The sequence below is a fragment of the Mesoplodon bidens genome (assembly GCF_964165515.1).
Source record: "Mesoplodon bidens genome assembly, chromosome: 1".
Classification (NCBI taxonomy): domain Eukaryota; kingdom Metazoa; phylum Chordata; class Mammalia; order Artiodactyla; family Ziphiidae; genus Mesoplodon; species Mesoplodon bidens.
In genome coordinates this window covers 117,701,076-117,724,613 of record NC_138176.1, presented here as the reverse complement: position 1 = coordinate 117,724,613, position 23,538 = coordinate 117,701,076, and the positions used below count along the sequence as shown (strand labels likewise).

At 40.5% G+C, this 23,538-nt stretch overlaps 2 protein-coding genes across 2 annotated transcripts in view; both read right to left on the bottom strand.

Annotated features, from left to right (window-relative positions):
- The window catches only part of ZNF25 (zinc finger protein 25), a 418,016-nt gene that overhangs the window by 288,551 nt on the left and 105,927 nt on the right, over positions 1–23,538 (bottom strand). The gene's annotated exons all lie outside the window — the stretch shown is intronic.
- Positions 4,656–17,935, bottom strand: LOC308617415 (zinc finger protein 33B-like). Its single transcript, XM_081234551.1, has 7 exons — positions 17,903–17,935; positions 14,998–15,129; positions 14,078–14,136; positions 13,616–13,656; positions 8,438–8,564; positions 8,100–8,192; positions 4,656–6,964 (listed from the first exon to the last, which is right to left on the bottom strand). The coding sequence occupies exons 5-7, from the start codon at positions 8,541–8,543 to the stop codon at positions 6,564–6,566; spliced, it is 600 nt and encodes a 199-aa protein (XP_081090677.1). The 5' UTR covers positions 8,544–8,564; positions 13,616–13,656; positions 14,078–14,136; positions 14,998–15,129; positions 17,903–17,935; the 3' UTR covers positions 4,656–6,563.

Below are 23,538 nucleotides of genomic sequence, written 5' to 3'. Positions count from 1 at the left end.
TTTGCACAGTTAATTCAGTAATTTTATATTCTCCTTTTATCATTTGTTATAAGTTTCTTAAATAAGAGAATTTCATAGGCTATGTCACCAATGACATGTACAAAATAAGTTATAGGAAGAGATTATGTTTACACACACTTCAGCAATAGTGATATGGATGATTTATTCTGGAACACACTACAAGCCTTAAAATTCAGTAATTGGGAAATTAAAGGCTAAAAATACGCAGTTTGTAGCAAAACACACTGCAGAATAAATCAAATATCTCTCAGCAATGGAAAATAATAACAAACACTATTTAATTGTTAAACAGTAAAAAATAGCTAACATTTATTTAGCATGTGAAAGACACCTTAGTAAGCACTTTACATTTCATCTCATTTATTCCTCACAAAACCACTATCAGTAAGGTATATTTTTATTGTCAATTTATTACTAAGGAAAATGAGGCAAAGAGAGCTTTAGTAGCTGGTGATTTCTTAACAGTGTCAGGATCAAGACTTAAACCAGGTAGTTTGACACCAAGGCTAATACAGGAGAAATGAGAAACTAATATTTCTCAAGAAAATACTGCAAACACACTGAAAACTAAGCATCTGTATTATAACCCTTCCTGTAGTATTAGAAAATAGAATCCAAACTGGATTGGGCAAATGGAGAATGTATTGGTTCATGGAGCTGACAAGCCCAAGAGTATAAATTACCAAGGGCACACATAATGGCACATCTCTCCATTTGCGGTTATGTTTTCCTTTATCATGGATTCTGTATTTAGGCTTCATTTGGTATCAAGATGGCTCTCAGCAGCAATAAGTCCACATCCACCAGGTTAAATTTCAAAGAGGAAAGGAAAGGAGAGGGTTGAGGAAGAAGGGAAATGGGAAGGAGATACTTCCACAGAAGTCCTAGCCTGTAACTGTTAAGTTGTTGTAAAATACCATCCTGTAATAATTCTTAACATAAACTTTGCCTGTTCAAATTACCGTGTGGTTTCTTTTTCCCGATTGGACCCTGATCAATATAATTTGCCAACAACTCCCAAATTTGTATCAATGACTCAGACCTCTCTCCTGAACTCCAGCCACCTCCCTGACAATCCAGCTGGATGTCAAATAGACATAATGATCTTCTCTCTAACTGGTTGCCCAGCTTTTATTTCAGTTGATGACAGTTCTGTCCATAAAGATGATTAGGCCAAACACCGTGGACACATCCTGGCCTCCTCTCTTTTTCTATCCTCCATATCCAACCTGTCAGGAAATTCCTGTTGATCCTACCTTTAAAATATAACCAGTATCCAACCACGTATCACCATCTCCAATACTCCTGCTCTGGGCTGAGCCCCATCTTACCACACATGGGTTACTGCATGACCTCTTAGTTAGTCGTCCTCCAACCACCCTTACCCTTGCACAGTCACTTCACAATGCAGCAGCCAGAGTGATCCTGTAAAAACGTAAGGCATCGGGCTTCCCTGGTGGCGCAGTGGTTGAGAGTCTGCTTGCCGATGCAGGGGACACGGGTTCGTGCCCAGGTCCGGGAAGATCCCACATGCCACGGAGCAGCTGGGACCGTGAGCCATGGCCGCTGAGCCTGCATGTCCGGAGCCTGTGCTCCGCAACGGGAGAGGCCACAACAGTGAGAGGCCCACGTACCGCAAAAACAAAAAAAACAAAAAAACAAAAACAACAAGGCATCTATCGCAATTTAAATTGGTATAAACACCTTGGAAGATGGTTTGGCATATCTATTATTACTGAGCATACACCTACTCTACAAGCCAGCGACAGAAATATATACTGAAAGACATTTACAAGAATGTTCATAGCATTATCCAAACTAGGAAAACCCCAAAAGTCCATCAATAGAAGCATGAATAAACTATAGTATATTCATACAATGGAATAATACGTAACGATGAAAATAAGCTGCCTTGAGCAACAACATAGATGATATTTAGCAAAAGAAGCGAGACACAAGAGAATATGTTGTATGACTCCATTTATATAAAATTTGAAACTAGGCAAAAGAAGTCAAGATAATTTACTTTTGTAGAGGAGGGGATGTATGACTAGGTTGGGCCCTGGGGACAACTTCTTGAATGCCAGTGATGTTCTCTTTCCTCATCTGGTGCTAACTGATGGGTATGTTTACTTTGTAAATATTTATTGGGCTGTACACTTGTGCTTTGTGTGCTTTCTGAGTGTATATTATATTTAATTTTCAAGTTTATAAAACAAAAACAAGTAAGATCATGTCATTCATCGCTCAAAGCCCTTCAATGGCATCCATTTCACTTCAGGAAAAAGTCAAAATCCTTACAATAACCTCCCAGCTCTGCAGACTTCAGTCCCATCTTCTCAGACCTCATTTCCTATTACACTCTCCTTTGCTCACTGGACTTCAGTGCCACTGGCCTCCTTGCTCTTCCTTGAAGATGCAGGCATGTTCCTGCCTTTGAGTCTCTGCACTGGTTTCTCTTCCTCCAGATATTCATGTAGCCAGTTCCTTCACCTCCTTTAAGCTTTTGCTCAACTGTCCCCTCTCTGAAGCCTTTTCTGACTTCCCACCCACACCCCCAGTACTCTTATCCTTACCTAATTTTTATAGCATTTATCACCTTGAAACATACAAACATGTAATTAACTCTCTCTCTCTCTGCTAAAGGCAGGGAATTTTGTATGTTTTATTCACTGGTACAAGTGGCTAGAACAGTGCCTGGCATATATAATACCTGTTTGTTGAATAATGAATGGATTTAAATGAAAATGTGGTAGGCATCTTCTGACATGATCCCAATGACCCTCACCCGCTGGTATTCACACCTTTGAATTCACCCTGGAGTTTGAAGCCAGACCTACTGACTCGCTTCTAATGGATGGAATCTAACAAAAGTGATGGGATGTCACTTCCGTGGTTAAGTTATAAATGACTGTGACTTCCTTCCTGTGGGTATACTCTCTCCTGCCATCGCAGATTGCACACTTTCATGAAGCAAGCTGAGGATAGCCTCCAAGTGTTCCTCTCAGTGAGGGACTGAGGCCCTCAGGCTAAGAGCCTGCACAGACCTGAATCCTGCCAACAACCATGGTGAGTGAGCCTTGAAGCTTATCTTTCCCCAGTCGACCTTTGAGATGATAACAGCCAAGACTGTGGTCTGTCAGAGACCCTAGGCCAGAGGCACCCATCTAAGCTGTGCCCAGATCCTGACCCACAGAAACTGTGAGATAAAAGTGTTGCTGTAAGCCACTAAGTTTTGGGGTACATTGTTACACAGCAATAAACAACTAATACAGGAAAACAAAACATGAACCTGTTAAACAATACAGATAGAAAGCAGAAGTCAGAGAAAAAACATGAATGCTTATAAGTACCTACAATTTGACAGGCACTTCCAGATGCTTTTAATAGGTTATCTCAAAAATGGATATACAGTAAGTGACAGGTTAGAGTTCTCCAGAGAAACAGAACAAATAGGGGTGTGTGTGTATGTAGAGAGAGAGAGAGAGAGACAGAGAGATCTATTTTCAGGTACTGGCACACATGATTGTGGGAATGGCAAGTCTGAAATGTGCAGGGTAAGCCACCAGTCTGAGACCTAGGGAAGAATTAATGTTGCAGCCTGAGTCTCTAGAGACAGAATTCCCTCTCTTAAGCCTTCAACTGATTGGATGAGGCCCACCCACATTATGGAACGTAATCTGGTTAACAAAGTCTACTTATTTAAATGTTCATCTCATCTCAAACAAACAAACAAACAAACAAAAACCCTGCAGAGCAACATCAGAACTGGTGTTTGATGAATTATATGGGTACTGTGACCTACTCAAATTGACACATAAAATTGACTATCACAAATGGCAAAGCTATCAGATTTCAGGTAAGGGAAAGAACAGCATGGGCTAGAGTTCTCAGGCCATTTTTCAGAAGATTCATCAAAAATGGGTTAACAGGGACCTCCCTGGAGGCGCAGTGGTTAAGAATCCATCTTCCAACGCAGAGGACACGGGTTCAAGCCCTGGTCTGGGAAGATCCCACATGCCGTGAAGCAACTAAGCCCATGCTCCACAACTACTGAGCCTGCGCTCTAGAGCCTGCGAGCCACAACTTCTGAGCCCATGTGCCACAACTACTGAAGCCTACGTGCTTAGAGCCCATGCTCCATAACAAGAGAAGCCACCACAATGAGAAGCCCGTGCGCGCACCGCAACAAAGAGTAGTCCCTGCTCTCCACACCTAGAGAAAAGCCCACACGCAGCAACGAAGACCCAACGCAGCCAAAAATAAACTAATTAAAATATATATATTGTGTTAAAATATAAAAGACTGCAGTGACATTTACAATGATAATTATGTCATAATGGTCATTAAATTAAGGATCTTGATGTTTTAGTTTGATTCTATTGGGTTCCAGTGAAAATGTTAAACATGGAAAATATTATACAATACACTCACATATAAAAGTCTCCCACAGCTCAAGGACTTTTCACACATACATAACGCTGTATACATGATTCATTCAAAATATTTGTGATGTTTTACAAAAACACATGTACTACAGCAGCTACATACATAGAAAATATTTTATTATATTTAGCAAACATTTTGTTACCAAAACATTTTTCTAAAAAAAATGTTTTCTAAATTGTTTCCCTCAGTAAAAATTCTCTGAAATAAAGTATGTTTTACTGAAAATTTTCAGAAAGCCAAACATTTATAAAGTTTTACTGTACTCTGATTTACCTGAGGTTCAGTGAAATATCAATCACCTTTTAGTAAAACCTTTCTACATTTGTTGTAACCAATAGATTTCTTGACTCTGATTTTTCCCATTACAGTGAGTTTGATTTATGGATGAGGCTTCTAAACATTCAGGATTTTGACAGGAGTCTCCACTCTTGTGTGAGTTCACCAACATACAGTGCATACAGACCTCTCAATGGAAGGCAACTACATTCCTACCCCACAGAGAACAGAGAACACAAAGGACTGCCATGGAGCCCATTATGTCTCAGACCTAGAAGTGAATGACATCATTACACTCACATCCCATTGGCCAGTTCTCATTCACATTGTCCCACGTGGTTGCAAGAGAAACTCAGAAATACAGACTAGCAATGTGCTCAGTAGCAAAAGGAAATGTATATTGATAAAAACACTGCCAGGGTTTCTTCCATGTGAGTTCTCTGGCTGACTTCTGGCAGAAGGACTTCCCACATTCATTACATGCATAGAGTTTCTTCCCCAGATATAGTTTCTGTCATACCAAAGGCTCTGAATTATGGGAGGAGTGTTTTGTACAAATGTCTTTACATTGTTTCTCTTCTGTGTGTATTCCTTGATGTGTGGCAAGAGTGGGTTTGTGGCTGAAGGTCTTCCCACACTCATTACAATTATAGGGTTTCTCCCCTGAGTGAATTCTCTTATGTTTAACAAGGGCTGAACTATTACAGAAAGATTTTCCACATTCGTTACAATCATAGGGCTTCTCTCCTGTGTGTGTTCTCTGATGTACGTTGAAGGAGGCCTTCTGGCAAAACGTTCTCCCACGTTCGTTACATTCATAGGGTCTCTCCCCTGGATGAATTCTCTGATGTTGAATGAGTTGTGACTTTTGGCAGAAAGCTTTCCTGCATTTGTTACATTCAAAGGGTTTCTCCCCAGGTACGAATCCTCTGATGTTTACTGAGGGTTGACTTCTCAGAAAAGGTTTTCCTACATTCAACACATTCCTACGGTTTCTCCCCTGTATGAGTTCTCTGGTGTTTAAGGAGAACTGACTTCCCACAGAAGGTCTTCCTACATTCACTGCATTCATGTATTTTCTCCCCTGTGTGAAGTCTTTGATGTTTATTGAGGGTTGACTTCATATAATACATCTTCCCACATTCACTACATTCGTAGTGCTCTCACCTGAGCGTATAGTAAGTTTTGACTTTATACTGAAGGATTTCTCAAACTTATAACATTTATAAGGTTCTTCTCCTGTGTGAGACCTCTGATGCACAGTCCAGTCTGACTTTTGGGAGAAAGATTTTCCACACTCACTACATTTATAAGGTCTCCCCTGTGTGTGTTCTTTGATGTTGACGACAGAGAGCTGACTACTGATAGAAGGTTTTCTCACACTTAGTACATTCATAGGGTCTCTCTCCTGTATGAATTCTTTGATATACAATGAGGGCTGGCTCATGGTAAAAATATTTCCCACATTCATTACATTGATAGGGTTTTTCTCCTGTGTGTGTTTTCTGGTGTATTGTGAGGTTTGACTTCTGGAAGAAGGCTTTTCCACATATGTTACGCTCATGGTATTTCTCACCATGTGAAGTCTATGACATTTCTTCCAGAGGATTGAGTTATCACAGGTTTCCCCACATTCATTAAGTTTATAGTGATTCTTCCTTGAGTAAATTACCTGATGTAACATGAGGTTTGACTCATCCTTGACGGTTTTCTCGCATTCACCATAATCACAGAGTTTCTCTCGTGTGAGTTCCTTCTTGAGTAATGAAGAGGGCATTACTGTGGAACGCTTTAATGTGTTCATTATATTCAAATAGTTACTCCACACTGTGACTCTCCTGTTGCTGAATAAAGTCCTCATTATGATAGCAAGTGCTCTCATTTTTATTAAAATCATTAAGTTTCTCTCCAATACGAGTTTTCTCGTGATTAATTTCAGGAATCAATTTCTCACACCCATTGGTATCATCAGATTTCTTTCCTGAATAGTTTCTATTATTATTGGTTAACTCTGATATATTTTCTAAACTGATTCCATCTAGGTTATATTTACTGGGCATTTTTCTGGAAGGAATAGAGTCTATGCAAAAATTAAATGGTTTTCTTAATACATTCTCTTTCACAGTAACTACTTTTTTGTTATTGATAAATGCAGCCTGCCATAAATGTCTGTCTTGGTTTTCTTTGCTCTTTACCATGCCATCAACTTTCAATTCATCTAAAAATAAGAAAAATTAAACATACATTATGAATTAAACTACTTATAAAATTGGGCTAATACACAAATACTATTTATCTGACTCTGGTTTCAGAATCATTCTTTTGAGATAAAAGTTCCAAATAAATTTTTCCATTTCCTCCACTTTTCCGAGGAGCTGAGGGGACGGGGTGACAGTGAACAAACTAATCAAAGCTACTGGGGTAGAAAAGGGGAGAGTAAAGTTGGCAATGAATGTACATATATTTATGTGGCCCTTCATGAATATACCTTCCAAAATGGATAGAAGGGGTGAAAGAAACATCAAGAATAGAGAATTAAAGGTTCAATAAGAATGGATGAATTACAAAGAGTGGAATTCACAGTAAAATATGCCCAATCAGAGAATTATGCAGTAAATGTGACAGGGAGCACAAGTAGACAAAGATGTTGTTCTACGAAATTACCAGAGGAATGAAGTATTTAGAGGAGGTAGATTAGAGTCTATGTGCCAATTTTGTTAACCCCACTGTCAACATACACCCAGAACTTCATTACTTTATACACTCTGTCCCCCTAAACCTAGTCAATGGCATTATCTCTTTTCCTGACTGGTCTCCTTGCTTCTACTCTTGCCACCCCTCCACATCATTTTCTCACAGGGCAGTCAGGTTCCTGTGTCTGTTTCCTGCTAATAAGTAAATTCCCTGAGAGCAAGGGACTTATTTCACCCACTGCTGTATCTCTTTCATTTAGAGTATGATTGGCATGGACCAAGTGCTCAAGCAGTACTGGTTAAGTTAATTAATAATTAACTCCTGAAAACAAAAGGAGTCCTTGATAGAAGGGAATGTGGGCAACTGAGAATGCTTAGAGGAAAGGGGACTAACTAAGATAAAATATTTATTATGAGGTAGGAATGAAATTCAAGGTACAGGTAGTAGGGATTAAACTCTTAAAAAGCCAAGTGAAAAAGAAAACATTTATGTGTGAGACTCTATCTGGTGGTGAATTTAGGTATCTGAGGCATGTAGGTTAAATATCCTTAGTCAATTCCAAACAGATGGAGCCTCTTAAATAGACTTGTTCAAAATGCTCCAAAGATGCTTATATCTAAAACAACCACCTGGGATCTAATTTCCCCTGGATTACTCACCTGGGTAACAATGGCTTGCAAATTCTTCCTCTAATATCCATGGTGCTTCTTGCTCTAACTTGAAGATCTCCTCTGGTTTGGTAATGCAATGCCCTGATAGTGGAAAGTGATACACGATATAGAGAACACAGCCTGGCTTCAGGAACTCAGAAGAAAAACCAAGGACCAGCTTCAGGAACTGCACAATGAAGGGGCCCACTGGAATCTTTCAAAGGGGACGTGAAAACACAAACAATACTCCTGGTGTCCAAACCTAAATATCATTAAACTCTACAAAAGATCCATATGCTTTGGTAACAAAGGATAGGTCTGATGTTACTTAGAGAAGCTCTGCTTACCCAGTGAGATGAGGATTCTGTAGTTCTCCAGCGTCACATCCTTGCACAAGGTCCTCTGATCAGGGTCCAGCTGACCCCACTCCTCCTGGGTGAAGTTCACAGTCATATCCTCAAATGAAATTGGTCCCTGTAAGAGCATATATCTGATCAATTTGAAATATTCACACTGTATGACAGAGAAAAGATATTTAGGAACTAATTCTTCACCATGTTCACTGTTAAGTTTATTAGAAAAAGTTTATATGTTTACCATATTCCTTGTTTTGTGTATATGTGGTGGGACAAAGAGAAACATAGTGAAAATACCCAATTAATCTATTAATTCATGCGTAATGTTGTCAGAGAGGAAGAAATTTTCCTCCAGCCTTCTGGGTTCTACTGGCTGCTCTAAGAATTAAATTGACATGAGAGTTTTACCTCTTCAGTTCCAATTTGGATACCACAGAGATACAAAAAAAATCGTAAGAGAGGACTATGACACAGTTATATGCCAATGAATTGGACAACCTAGAAGAAATGGACAAATTTCTAGAAACACAGAGCCTGCCAAGACTGAGTCAAGAGGAAACAGACAATTGAACAGAACAATCACTAGAAGTGAAATTGAACCTGTAATTTAAAAACGCCCTTCAGGGCTTCCCTGGTGGCGCAGTGGTTGAGAATCCGCCTGCCAATGCAGGGGACATGTGTTCGTGCCCCGGTCCGGGAAGATCCCACATGCCGCGGAGTGGCTGGGCCCGTGAGCCATGGCCGCTGAGCCTGCGCGTCCGGAGCCTGTGCTCCGCAACAGGAGAAGCCACAACAGTGTGAGGCCCGTGTAAAGCAAAAAAAAAAAAAAAAAAAAACGCCCTTCAGAAATTCCCTGGCAGACCAGTGGTTAGGACTCAGTGCTTCCACTGTAGGGTGCATGGGTTTGATCCCTGGTCAGGGGATCACAGAGGAATTCTACCAGATACCTATCTCAAACTATTCCAAAAAACTGAAGAGGACGGAACACTGCCAAATTTATTCTATGAGGCCACCATTACCTTGATACCAAAACAAGACAAAGACACTACAAAAAAAGGAAATTACAGGCCAATATCTTTGATGAATACAGATGCAAAAATCCTCAACAAAATATTAGCAAACTGAATCCAACAATATGTAAAAAGGATCATACAACATGACCAAGTTGGATTTATTCCAGGGTCACAAGAATAGTTCCACATTTGCAAATCAATCAATGTGATACACCACATGGATAAAAGGAAGGATGATATTCTCTAGGTCAAGCTTGTTTTCTGTATCTGTGAGTCTGTTTCAGTTTTGCATACGCATTCATTTGTATTATTTTTTAGATTCTGCATATAAGCAACGTCCTACAGTACTTGTCTTTCTCTGCCTGACTTATTTCACTAAGCAAATATTCTCTAGGCCCATCCACATTGCTGCAAATGGCAGAACTTCATTCTTTTTTATGGCTGAGTAACACACAGCTTCTTAATCCAATCATCTGTTGGTGGGCTCATGGGTTGCCTCCATGTCTTGGCTATTACATATAAAGTTGCTATAAACATTGGGGTGCATGTACCTTTTTTTTTTTTTACGATTTTTATGATGTGGACCATTTTTAAAGTCCTTATTGAATTTGTTACAACATTGCTTGTGTTTTTCATGCTTTGGTTTTTTCCCCACGAGGCATGCGGGACAACTCCCCGACCAGGGATCAAACCCATTGGAAGGCGAAATCTTAACCACTGGACCACCAGGGAAGCCCTGCATGTACCTTTTTAAATTAGTGTTTTCATTTTTTTCTGGGTATACACCCAGGTGTGGAATTCCTTGGATAGTATGGCAATTCTATTTTAAGGTTTTTGAAGAACTTCTATACTGTTTTCCATAGTGGCTGCACCAATTTACATTTCTACCAAGGGGAGAGGGAAAGGAGGAGGGGTATGGGATTAACATATACAAATTACTATGTATAAAATAGATAAGTAACAAGGATATACTGTATAGCACAGGAAATCATAGCCATTATCTTGTAATAATCTATAATGGAGTATAACCTGCAAAAATACTGAATCACTATGCTATATAACTGAAACTAATATAATATTGTAAATTAACTATACTTCCATAAAAAAAACTGACATGACAGAGATTAACAAAAGAAAATCAAACAAAAGTTTAATAAAATGTATACAGCAGAGAGACCCAGGAAAGCTAAGTAACTTGCCGAAATGGCTGAAACCCTCATTTTAAATACCATCTTAAGCAAAAGATAAAAAAGGATGTTAGTGGTAGTGATTTGGTAGTGATTTTCAAAGGGGAGGAAGGCAATTTACATGGAAATGGAAAAGCAAAAGTTTGGTGAACAAAGGTTTACTGGGCCTGCAGAGACACTGGGACACAGAATAGACTCTGATCTCTAGGCCCTGTAGAGCAGAGGTCCCCAAACCCCGGGCCTTGGACCGGCACAGCAGGAGGTGAGCAGTGGGCAAGGAAGCGAAGCTTTATCTGCCGCTCCCCATCGCTCACATTACCGCCTGAACCATCCCCGAACACCGCCCCCATCCCATGGAAAAACTGTCTTCCACAAAACTGGTCCCTGGTGCCAAAAAGGCTGGGGACCGCTGCTGTAGAGTTTCTCCCACCACACGTAGCCTTCATTCTTTGCAGCTTCTCTGGTGACAGCTCTACTCCAGGAACAGGTCCTATATCTAAATTCTTTACGTAGAAAGAAAGACTTCCTGAGTCTTCTGTTTCTTAAAAATAATCAGCCTAACGTATATACAGTGGAATATTACTCAGCCATAGAATGGAATGAAATTGAGTTGTTGGTCATGAGGTGGATGGACCTAGAGTCTGTCATACAGAGTGAAGTAAGTTAGAAAGAGAAAAATAAATACCGTACACTAACACATATATATGGAATCTAAAATAAATAAAAAAAAAACGGTACTGATGAACCCCGTGGCAGGGCAAGAATAAAGATGCAGATGTACAGAATGGACTTGAGGACACGGGGAGTGGGAAGGGTAAGCTGGGAAGAAGTGAGAGAGAGGCATGGACATATACACACTACCAAATGTAAAATAGATAGCTAGTGGGAAGCAGCCGCATAGCACGGGGAGATCAGTTCGGTGCTTTGTGACCACCTAGAGGGGTGGCATAGGGAGGGTGGGAGGGAGACTCAAGAGGGAGGAGATATGAGGATATATGTATACAAAGTCGATTCACTTTGTTATACAGCAGAAACTAACACAACACTGTAAAGCAATTATACTCCAATAAAGATGTAAAAAACTAATAATCAGCCTGAATTAATCCTCATGCCAAAGAGACACATTTTGGTGTGGCAAATTTTCCTCCCTTACAGTGTATATACATACGTAGATGTCCACACAAGCATAAAATACATTATGTGTATGCAAGTGTCCTAGTTTCTGTGGATATATAAAGTACATAAAACACTGTTTCTACCCTCAGAAAGCTTAGAAACTGGTATGGATGCAAACTGGATTAACAAATAGCATAAAATCAGGAGAGAATTGAGTTTGGGGCTTCAGTGATATAAAATGCCCTGGTCTAGGGACTTCCCTGGTGGTCCAGTGGTTAAGACACCACGCTTCCACTTCAGTGGGCATGGATTCGATCCCTGGGTGGGGAAGTAAGATCCTGCATGCCGCATGGCATGGCCAAAAAATAAATAAATTTTAAAAATGCCCTGGTCTGTTCAGGGAATAGATGATGTGTAATCTTGGGATTATTCCTTTACACAAGAGTTCTCCTAAGTCTCTGATAACCTACACTGCCAGGAAAAACTTTTAAGCATCTACAAATCTGTGTTAATAGATAGGTATGTATGAATGTTTATGTCTATACAGATAGTCCAACTTTGTATGGTTCGAATTTCAGTCACCACAATTTGGTTAAATAACACCAGCCCGACAACACAGGTCAGATTTTTAGTTACTAGGATAACTGTAATTGCACAAAGTAGAAACTTCATTGCTTGTTTTTCAGTCCACAAATCACTACAAAATAACAGACACACATCATGAACAATGATCAATCATGTCGTTTTTTCCAAAGTCTGCCAGTGACTGGTTGCTGTGCATTCACCACACACAGCAAAGCATGTAGTTGTGTTGCCTCCTTGTCTCTCAGCAATAAGACATTTGCAAAAACAGTTAACTGCAATAGGGAACTGGCCAACAAAGATGAAAGAGCAATAAAGAAATGAAAAGGGGTTTTTTAGAAATGAAATTCAAATTGAATATAAATGATGTTTTAGAAGAAATAGCTGTGGCACTGCTGACATTGCTGCCACTGGAGACATTCTAGACCTGCAGCCAGAGGAACTCAGGGAAGAGGAACTCGGTACTAACTATTAGCTGTATTATTTTTCAACTTCCATATATATCAATTTCCATATATATTTATAACTGACAATTTCCAGCCAACCAATTTGCCCTACAAATTTTAGACTTGCCAGCCTCCACAATCACATGAGCCAATTCCTTAAAATGGATGAATATATACATATATGAATATATATGGGTGTGTGTACATGTGTGTTATATGCATATATGCGTACACACACACACACACACACACTATTGGTTCTGTTTCTCTGGAAAACCCTGACTGATACAGGGTTTAAGGAATATTTTTCTTCATCTTGGATTTCTTTCCATTCCATCTTCTCCCTCTCTCCCAACAGCCACCAGAAGCCAAAAGGGATGGGGAACAGAGTCTTCTCTAGAACCTTAGGCAGGAGTGCAGCCCTGACAACAGCTTGATTTCAGACTTCTGGCCTCCAGAACTGCGAGGCAGTTTGTTCTACGCCGCCAAATTTGCAGTAACTTGTTACAGCAGCCATAGGAAACTAATATACTAACTCTTTGCAAAAACCCTATAGGAAATCAACAGTTTGCTTTGAAAATACGTCTGGCCAGTGATAGGTCTTACTTACTTAACGAGGCACAAAATTCAGCTTCTGAATTTCAGATTTGGAATGGCTGTCTCATCCTCGGATATAGTTAAAAATCTACATGGTATGAAATTAGTCAAGAATAACAGTAAGGTATGAATTATAATGGACCGAGGAATGCGTGGGGATAAGCTTTGCTAAAAGGCAACAGGAAGAAGACCATACCAAGAAGCAGACAGAAGAAATCATCAACTTACATCAACTGAGTCATGCTTTGGCTCTCTGCCTCCTGTGCCCACTAAAAAACAATCAGAGAAGAAAAACAGAGGTAGCATTCACTTCAGGCTTGTTAAGTGAGGTTGTCAACTACCACACTTTCATTAAGACAAAGAAATTTTTTTCAGACTTCAGGCCAGGAACTCTTTATGTTCCATGAAGAGTTACTTTTGTTTATTCTTAGAGTCAAAGCAAAGCATTTTCCTTTTGTACAAAGTATCAGAGATAAATCCGCACATAATTATTACTGTAAAAATGAGTTATACAATATGTGTAATATACATACTAACAAAGCAACTATGATTATCTCCATATAATTAAATGTTGACTTTTCCTGGTTTTAGATTTAGATTTATATATTCCTTAATAATTTTTATCATTTTAATCTTTAAGCATTTTTGCAATGGAAGACAACGTGAGAAATGAATAAACAAACAACTCACCGGGGACTTGTTCTTCTTCTGTTCCTTTTGGGAAAGTACAGAGAAGGCTGTATGTACAGCTATGGGAAAAGAAAACAGGAGTCGGTCATGTGAGATCTGGCTGCTAGGAATCTTTGAGCTTCCTAAGAACTTCTGCCTACCAGCTGGTTAAATGCCCCTCTGTGGGAAAATGTTTCTCTGGCCTCTGAGGAGTCAGCAAGAACTATGTGGAGGAAGAATTCACATGTGCAACTCTGACAGCCAAGTTATAGAGCTTGGCTGAGCAATTTAACCCTGGATTTACTTCCTAATGATTTATTAATTTCATTTTTCTTTTAGAACCAACTCAGGACTAATTGAACAAATAATATTACATCAGAAGACAAACCATTATTTTCATCATCAATGTTGTAGGAAAAGTACTCAAGGTATGTTTGCTTATATCCTACTGAGTTGCCTACCCTTCGAGTCAGAGAAATCACCCTGCAGAAAGGGATGGGGGAGTTCCTTCAGGAAAAGGTCTATTTAAAAATTTGTTTGTTTCTAACTGAGTTATAATAAAACTTGGTGGGTGACTTACCCGTTATAACACGGACAGCCTTTTTCTACTCCTGGCTCCACCACTAACAAACTGGGTGTCTATGGGCAGGTTACTTGTACAGTCACAGTCAGGGTTTCTCAGCTTTGAAATGAAGCAGACACAGATGACCCTATTCTATGAAGTCAGGGTAGATGGAGCAGCCAGCATCCCTCTAGAGGGCACACATCATGACAGCCGTCATAGGAGAGCAGCTTAGAATTTGGAGAAAGTGAGTGGAGGCTGAAGGCATGGTATGCTTATTAAAAGCTGGGCCTAGTGATCTCTCTCTGCAGACCATGCCCACGTGAACCCTCCAAAGAATGAACACTTCCTTGCCCACCACTCTCAGGGCCCCACTCACCTATCTTTCCTGAAACTTGGTCCAGACCTTTCACCATCATGGTGAGGTCTTCTGGATGTAGTGATATTAGCAAAGCATTGCTCATTCTGAGCAGGATAAAGATTGCTCCTTGCAAAGGAACAGGAACCTAGGCTTAAAGGACAAAATCATACTATTTAGAAGTTTCATTCAGGGCTCCAAATGTCACAGAACTTACTTGTTTAAACTCCAAGGCCACTGAGGATGCTGAAGATTGGACAGTGTAGCAGACCACATTATGTAGTCTGCCCCAAGGGTTCTGAGATGCCAAGAAATCCCAGAATACCTGACCACAAGGTGAGATCCACTCCACACACTTTGGGACTGTTTCCCTGTGCCCCGCGGGAGCTGCTGTGAGGAATACAATGCTGGTTTTAGGCTGGATAAAACCTGTGTTTTATCCACGTAGCTGTGTGACCTGGTGTATTTCAGTTGAACCCTCTGAGCCTCAGCTTTCCTTTTTTGTCAAAGTAGAAAACAGTTACATAAAGGCTGTTGTGAAGATTAAACAAAACAGCTAATGAAAACAGCAAAGTATCTTCCAAACACCTTATCAGCTAATATCAACTATAAGTTCTGTGCTATATGTAAAAACTTTACGTCCGTATTTTCAAAACGTATGTAAAAACTTAATCCTCAGAACAACCCCGTGTGGTACATATCAATACTCTCGTTTTACAGATGAGAAAACCTCGTCTCAGGTAGATCAATTATCTTGCCAGCAGTAATTAATTTACACCTGGCTCCGCCTGGATACAAAACTCACGCCCCCCCCCCCGCAGTCGCGTGGACTCAGCAGCCTCTCGGGGCTCCGTATGTCCGCATCCCCACGACCGAGGCCGCCCCTTCCCCTGACAGAGGCGCCCCGACCCCGCCACCCCTCCTCGCAGCCGAGGCCGCCCCCATCCTTCCTCGCAGGCTCTCTCACCGGGGGTCACACAGCGGGGTTCCTCCCCACTGCCACCTCCCACCAGTCCTCAAGCCGCACCGGCACCCCTCGGCCCTCACCCAACTCGGGCTCACCCGCAGCTCTCACTCAGGCAGCACCCACTCCCTGAGCGCGCGCAGAGCTGGACGCTCCAGGATTTTCTCCGCAAGACACGGAAAAGCGAGACAGCGGGGCTACTGAACTGCACGTGCGCAGGACAAGCCGCAGCAGAGGGGCTTAGGACTACATTTCCCATAAGCCCTGGTGTACACCCTCCCGGAGGATTTAAAGGGTTATGCATGAAAGAGGAGGCTTCTCTACCCCGCGTGGCTTGGCTCTGGAGCTCCCTGAGGCTGGTCCTACAGGTCTGCAAGAGACTGCAAAACACCGCAGTGGGATGCGGGGTCGTTGAGTGAATCTGTTTAAAAGAATAACCTATAGGGCTTCCCTGGTGGCGCAGTGGTTGAGAGTCCGCCTGCTGATGCAGGGGACGCGGGTTCGTGCCCCGGTCCAGGAGGATCCCGCATGCCGCGGAGCGGCTGGGCCCGTGAGCCATGGCCGCTGAGCCTGCGCGTCCGGAGCCTGTGCTCCACAACGGGAGAGGCCACAACAGTGAGAGGCCTGCGTACCGCAAAAAAAAAAAGAATAACCTATAAAGGAATTTTAGGGACCATTGGGGAAATGTGAACTACACAGTTATAAGCAGGTTGATTTTGTGCTTTGTGTTGAGTAGTACAGTGCCCCCTCACCTCCAAATTCATGTCTGTCCACAACATCAGAAGGTGACCATACTTGAAGAGTCTTGGTAGATGTAATTAGGTTAAAATGATGTCATACTGGATTAGAGTGGGCCCTAATCCGAAAACTGGTGTCCTTATAAGAGGAGACAGACACAATATGGAGATTATGGTGATGTGTCTAAAGCCAAGGGATGTCAAAGATTGCCAGAAGCCGCCATGAGCTAGGAGAGAAGCATGAAATAGATTCTCCCTTAGAACCTGCTATTGCAGGAACCAACCATGCTGACACCTAATTTCAGACCTCTAGTCTCCAGGACTGTGAGAGAATATATTTCTGACTCCTGTTGTTTTAAGCCACCCAGCTTGTGGTGCTTTATTATGACAGCCCTAGGAAACTAATAACACCATTCAACTGTGTAGCTGGCAATCTAGGCACATTTGTCAGGCTTCCCTGGCCTCACGGGCTAAATCACTAAGCTTAGATTTTGCTCTCAGTCCTGGAATATAGATGGACATACTGTGTGATGCAATACCCAGATGTCTGTGTTCCTTATCTGGGTGTCTCAAGGCTGATCAACCTGAACTAACATCTGTTGGTCCACTGATGTTCACTGTTGAAGGGTCCTTTCCTATGGGAGTCCACGTGGGTGACAACAGGTACAAGGAATCCTGCACAATCTGCTTTATAATGTTCAACCCCACAAGGGCTAGGACTAGATCTTGCTGCCAGGCATTGAATGACCCTGCCATCCTGTATTGCCTGAGGAAAAAAAAAAAACTCCCTTATACATTCTTCCTAGACCATAGATACAGCTCTGAAATTGATTGCTGGATTGGTCATCCTGTCTGTGCTGATAAAAATTTAAAAGCTGTTCCTTGTACACTCAGCAGGTAGTGTTCCTCCTACAGGTCCTTTCTGGCACTTAAGATCCCTCACATTATAATCCCAACTTTTAGACTTGTAAGAATTGGATCCTGATCCCAAGACAGCAAAAGGTACTGCAGAGACTGCTACAACCAAGAATAAACTTTAGAGCATGAGTGGTAATGGACAATCACATCACCCAGAATTTCCTGCCAGCTGTATAAGGCAGAGTACGTGTAATTGCCAAAACCTCTTTCTTCAGTTGGACTACTGAACCATGGAAAGTGAATAAGTCAATCTCTCACCTTAGAGAGAATGGCTCTTTAATCTCAACGATACCTGCAACATATTTACCTGGAGTGGCTCTGGATGGGGAGCCTGGTTGCAGTCTTCCCTCCAAGTGGGATTGACTATCCTGCTGGTGCTCATAGTTGTGATCATGCTCATCTAATGTTGTCTAAGACAATAGAAAGGATGGGTACAATTAATTAGGGTATATGATGGAATAGCCTATGCTTCAAAAAATTAACTGTTTATGTAAAAGATTGGGGGTAGAGTTGTAAGAAAATATCTCTGCCATGACACAGTGGTGGGCTGGTACATCTCCTGAGTCTTGGTTGGATGCAGTTCCTTTAAATTAAAAGGAGATAAGCCTGGCAAGGAGTTGCCATGAGAGAGTTTTTCATGCCTGTCTTGTACGAGACTGCTACAAGTCAGTTTCTCATCCATCACCTTAGTCTCAGTTGAAGGAATTTCTACCTTCCCCTCTTCTCATTTTCTTTTTCTTTTTTTGGCTGCACCGCGTGGCTTGTGGAATCTAAGTTTCCCAACCAGGGATTGAACCCAGGCCCTCAGCAGTGAAAGCACCAAGTCCTTAACCACTGGACCGCCAGGGAATTCCCTCTCATCTTTTAAGAATAAAATATCTAAGAATAAATTTAACCAAGGAAGTGAAAGCCTTGTACAATGAAAACTAGAAAACTTTGCTGAAAGAAATTTAAGAAGACTTAAATAAATGTAAAGACAGCCTGTGTTCATGGACTGGAAGATTTAATATTGTTAAGATATCAGTACTTCCCCAAAGCAATCTGCAGATTTAATGCAATTTCTGTCAAAATTCCAATGGCTTTTTTTTTTCCAGAAAAGGAGAAGCCAATCCTCAAATTAATATGGAATTGCAATCTTGAAACAGAGGAACAAGTTTGGAGATTCACATTTCCTTGATTTCAAAACTTATTGCAAAGTTGCAGTAATCAAAAACAGTGTGGTACTACCATAAGGATAGACCATATAGATCAGTGGAATAGAAATGAGAGTCCAAAAATAAACCCATGCCAGTCCACTCCATCACAACATTTACAAAAATTAACTCAAAGTGGATATATGGCCTAAGCATGAGATAAAACCATAAAACTTTTAGAAGAAAACATAGGGGTGAATCTTCATGACTTTGGATATGGCAATGCATTCTTAGATATGACACTGAAAGCCCCACCAGACAAAGGAAACAAATATTTAAATTGGACTTTATCAAACTTAAAATCTTTTGTACATCAAATGACAATATCAAGAATGTGAAAAGACAACTCACAGTTGACTTCCCCAAGCACTTAGCTTACATAATCAAAAATAGATCAAAAATGAATGAGCTGATTTCAGCTGGTGTAATGGAAAAATAATCACAATCTCTCACCCAGTGTCCTCCGTGGCCACTACAACTCAACTCCACTCTGAAAGACAGTGGTGAGGGAGAAATCCTCCAAGTGAGTAGGGCTTTAAATTGTACATCATCATCTTTGTGGCAGGAAAAGCGATCTGAGGTAAGGATATACCCATACTCTCGAAGACTGGCAAATAGTTTGGCTGGTTGGAGCAAGACTGGATGACTGGTGCTGAGGAAGTCTGGGAAAGAAGCACATGGTAGCAGGCACAAATTGTACAGATCTTTGAGCCTTCTGTCAGGGTCCATCAAAGAGCAGCTACCACAGGAGAGGCAAGGGGCATTCAGGTGGACAGAACCATTCATTCAGTGTATATCAGCCTTGGCCTCACAAGCCTAAGAATGGAGCAGCCATTGTGGTTGGGATGGAGATTATTCATGTTCCTGACAGCATGGGTTCTCTCTCACCAAGGCTGAGCAAACTACTGCTAAATATCTGATCTTTCAGAAGTAGAGATCAATGCAGAGCACTCAGTATAGTACCTTTTTTTTTTTTTTTCTGAGATTAACTAGATTCCTTTGGCAGGTTGATTTCACTTTCCATCCTGAAAAGGCAGTGAATTGTCCTATTTGTGATTCAAATGTTTTCTGATTATGGGTTTGTCTTTCATGTCCTAGGTGCCTAGGTGTGTCTAGTGTCATTCCCAAAGCCTGAGAGTGGGGAAATAATGTGGGATGACTTGTAGACAACCAACAATGTCAGCTCCAATGTCCTAGTATTAGTTCCAAGGCAACCCAGTAAAAATTAGGAAAACAAGAGAAAAGGTATTATATGCCTTATATAATACTACATAAAATAAAGATGCACATGATTTGGCGATCGTAGAGTTTTAATGTTATTCATGTTTATACATAATAAGTCATCCCATCGAAAAATAAGAGTAGTATGAAAGATCAGTTTAGTTGTTTTAACAATACTACTTTTTATTTTATAAACTTCAAGATATAATACAGGTTACAGCTGCTTTCTTTCACAAACGTCATTTTGTAGTGTTAACAATTGTATCGTACCGTTGTATATGTTATGTAAATTTGGATTTACATGAACTGAATAAATGAATAGACCTTCCATGTTCACAGATTAAAAGACTGAATATTGTTATAATGGAAATTCTCCCCCAATTGACCTACAGATTAAACACAATCCCTATCAAAATCTCCACAGGCTTCCTGTGGAAACTGACAAGCTGATTCTAAACTTATATGCAAATGCAAAGGACCTAGAATAGCCAAAACGATCTTGAAAAAGAACAAATTTGAATGATACACACTACTTGATTTCAGAATGTACTGTAAAGCTACAGTAATCAATACAGTGTGGTACTGGCATAAGTACAGGCAAACAGATAAATGCAACTTAATTGAGTCAACAAACTCTTATTGCACAAGATGCTGTGTATCAATGGTCAACTGATTTTTGACAAAGGTGCTAAGACAATTCAAGGGGAAATTAAGTTTTGTGCTAAAACAAATTGGATGTCCACAATGAGTGCTGGGAAAATTGTATACTCACAAGCAAAAAAAGTGACCTTAGACTCTTACTTAACACGATAAACAAAAATTAGAGCAAATGGATCAAAGACGTAAATATAAGAGCTTAAACTATAAAACATACAGAAGAAAAATCTTTATGACCTTTGTAAAGAGTTCTTAGACCAGACACCGAAGGCACGATCTATACAAGAAAAAATTGAAAAAACGGATTTCATTAAAATTAAAACCTACTACACTTCAAAAGATAGCATTAAGACAATGAAAAGACAAATCACGTGATTAGGAGAAAAGAGCTGCACAACATATTTCTGATAAAAGACTTGTAACCAGAATATGTAGACTTACAACTCAATAATAAGACAACCTAATTCAAAAAATGTGCAAAAGACTTGAATGAGACATGTCACCAAAGAAGATATACAAATGGCTAACCAGCATATGCAAAGGTACCAAACATCATTAGTCACTGGGGAAATGCAAATTAAAACTATGAGATACCACTTCACACTCACTAGAATGACTATTATAAAGACAGATAATATCAAATGGTAGTAAGGACAGAGAGAAACTGGAATGCCATAACATGAATGAACCTAAAAAAAAGTTTTGTTAAATAAAATAAATTAGACATAAAGGACTATATATTTATATGAAACATCCAGAAAAGACATGTATTTATAGAGGGAAAAAGCAGGTCAAGTGGTTGGCTGAGGGTGGATAATGACAGCAAATTTACTCAAGGGAATATTTCTGGGTGACAGAAATGTCCTAAACTTGGATTAAGTGATGTTTGCACAACTCTGAAAATTTACTAAAAATCATTGAATTGTACACGTAGGGTCATTGTTATGGTATGCAAATTATACCTCAATAAAGCTGTTTTTAAAAGCCAACGGAAGCTACTTCTAGGAACAGTGCCTTCTCTACAGATTAATTTTTCAGATTCTATAAGCTTACTATTAGGTGGAGAGAGCAAACATTTCAGAGAGGATTCAAAGATAAAGTGTCTACTAAATAATGATATCAGTTAAAATGACGTTTTATGGTAATCCAAAAAGACAAACCACTTTGAGAAGCGTGTCCTTTTTTGTTTTTTATAATCTATAGTCTCTTCTTCCTTTCCTTTAAATCAGATATAAGGAAAACTTTTTCATTTTTCTCTAGTCAGTTCTAGAATGAGGGTCCAACATCATAACATCTTTATGTGTTTTTCCCTATATAGAAAGAAAATTCATTAGCAGGGGAGAATCTCATGTGATTTTGAAAACACTGGACTTTACTTAAATATTTTATGATAAAATGAAGATGGTGAAAGAGATTTGTTTTTATTGTCGGGTTTTAAAAACTATTTTAAAATATTTCTAATTGAACATCCACTGCATGAAATGAAAAGATATGGAAAAAAGCAATGTGTGTGTGTGGTATATACACTACATTTACAGCGCAGAACTGCAATGAGTCTGGTATTACTAATATTCTCGTTTTGCAGAAGACGAAACTGAACCTCCTGCAGTTAACTGTCATTCCCAGGGTTGCTCAGTGACAGCGCTGGGACTTGAACCTCGCTCCGTTTGCTCCAGCCAGCGCCCCCCTCCCGGGGCCGCACGTTCACGCACGTACTCTGCAGCCTGCTCGGGGCCCGGGTGCCCGCGTCCGTATTGCAGAGGCCGGCCCCTTCCACTGACAGAGGAGCCCCCGCCCAGCCGTCCCTCCTCCCGGCCAAGGCCGCCCCACCCGCCCCCTGGAGCTCACATGCCAGAGGTCCCGCCGCTGGGTCCGCAGGGCTCCTCCGCACCGCCGCCTCCGCCCGCCCCTCAGCCGCGCGGGCACCCCTCGGCCCTCGCCCAACCCTCCCAGGCTCACCCTCAGCTCCCTGTCGGGCTGCACAGGCCCCTGAATAGCGCAGAGACTCGACAGCGCCGGAACCGCCTCCCGAGCGAGGATGTAGCCTGAGGAAAGACAATTTACAGCTACAAGCGGAAGTAGGCATGTGCTAAAGGAGCCCCGAAGTCCAATTCCAGGGTAAAAACTGCACTTCCCATAATTCCTTGCTCCCGCACCTTTGGGCAATATGGGAGTTTCTCTTTCAAAGGCTCTTGTTACCTGGCGCCCAGGTTTTCTAAGCACCGCCAGGTTATAGACTAGAACGTGACTTTACTGACATAACACCCAGGTGCAGTGCATGGTTCTTGATTGGATCTGGCTTAAATTGGATCTGGCTTAAGTCAGCTGCAAGAGACATTTTGGGAACAAATAAGGGTAATTTTTACTTATTAAAATTGAACTGTTTATCAGTGATACTAAGGAATTATTGTTATTTTTAGATATTTTAGATAGTCTAATAGTATGCACTGTAGTTCTGTAGGAAATGTAGTTAATTTTTAGAGATGTAATACTTAAGTATTTAAACTATTGTGTGTAAAAAGTTATAAAGAGCAAATATAGCAAAATCCTCAGTGCTTAATATAGGTAATGAATCTAGATATTCATTTTACTATTCATACTACTTTAACAAAAAACAAAAAACAAAACTGGGTTCTACCTACAACCAGTGTATGTGTGTGAATAACCACATATTTTAGAACTAGTTTTTCCCATAAAAAGAATTATACATTTGACTGGATGTATTCTTAACATAAATCTACAACCATTGTAGCATATTTATTCTTTAATGCTGATTTTTTGGTTCTTGCATTAACTTGTATATTTTAAATTCACTGTACATGCCGTGATGGTGGTGGTATTATTATCTATCTTGTTACATCAGACTTTTTTT

Bases quoted from the DNA above. Each gene is read 5' to 3' on its own strand.
- LOC308617415 (XM_081234551.1), bottom strand. From the start codon at position 8,543: ATGACTGTGAACTTCACCCAGGAGGAGTGGGGTCAGCTGGACCCTGAT. The intron at 8,193-8,437 runs GTAAGCAGAGCT...TTCCACTATCAG, and splicing joins CAGAATCCTCATCTCACTGG to GGCATTGCATTACCAAACCA. The intron at 6,965-8,099 runs GTGAGTAATCCA...TCTTATTTTTAG, and splicing joins TGCAAGCCATTGTTACCCAG to ATGAATTGAAAGTTGATGGC.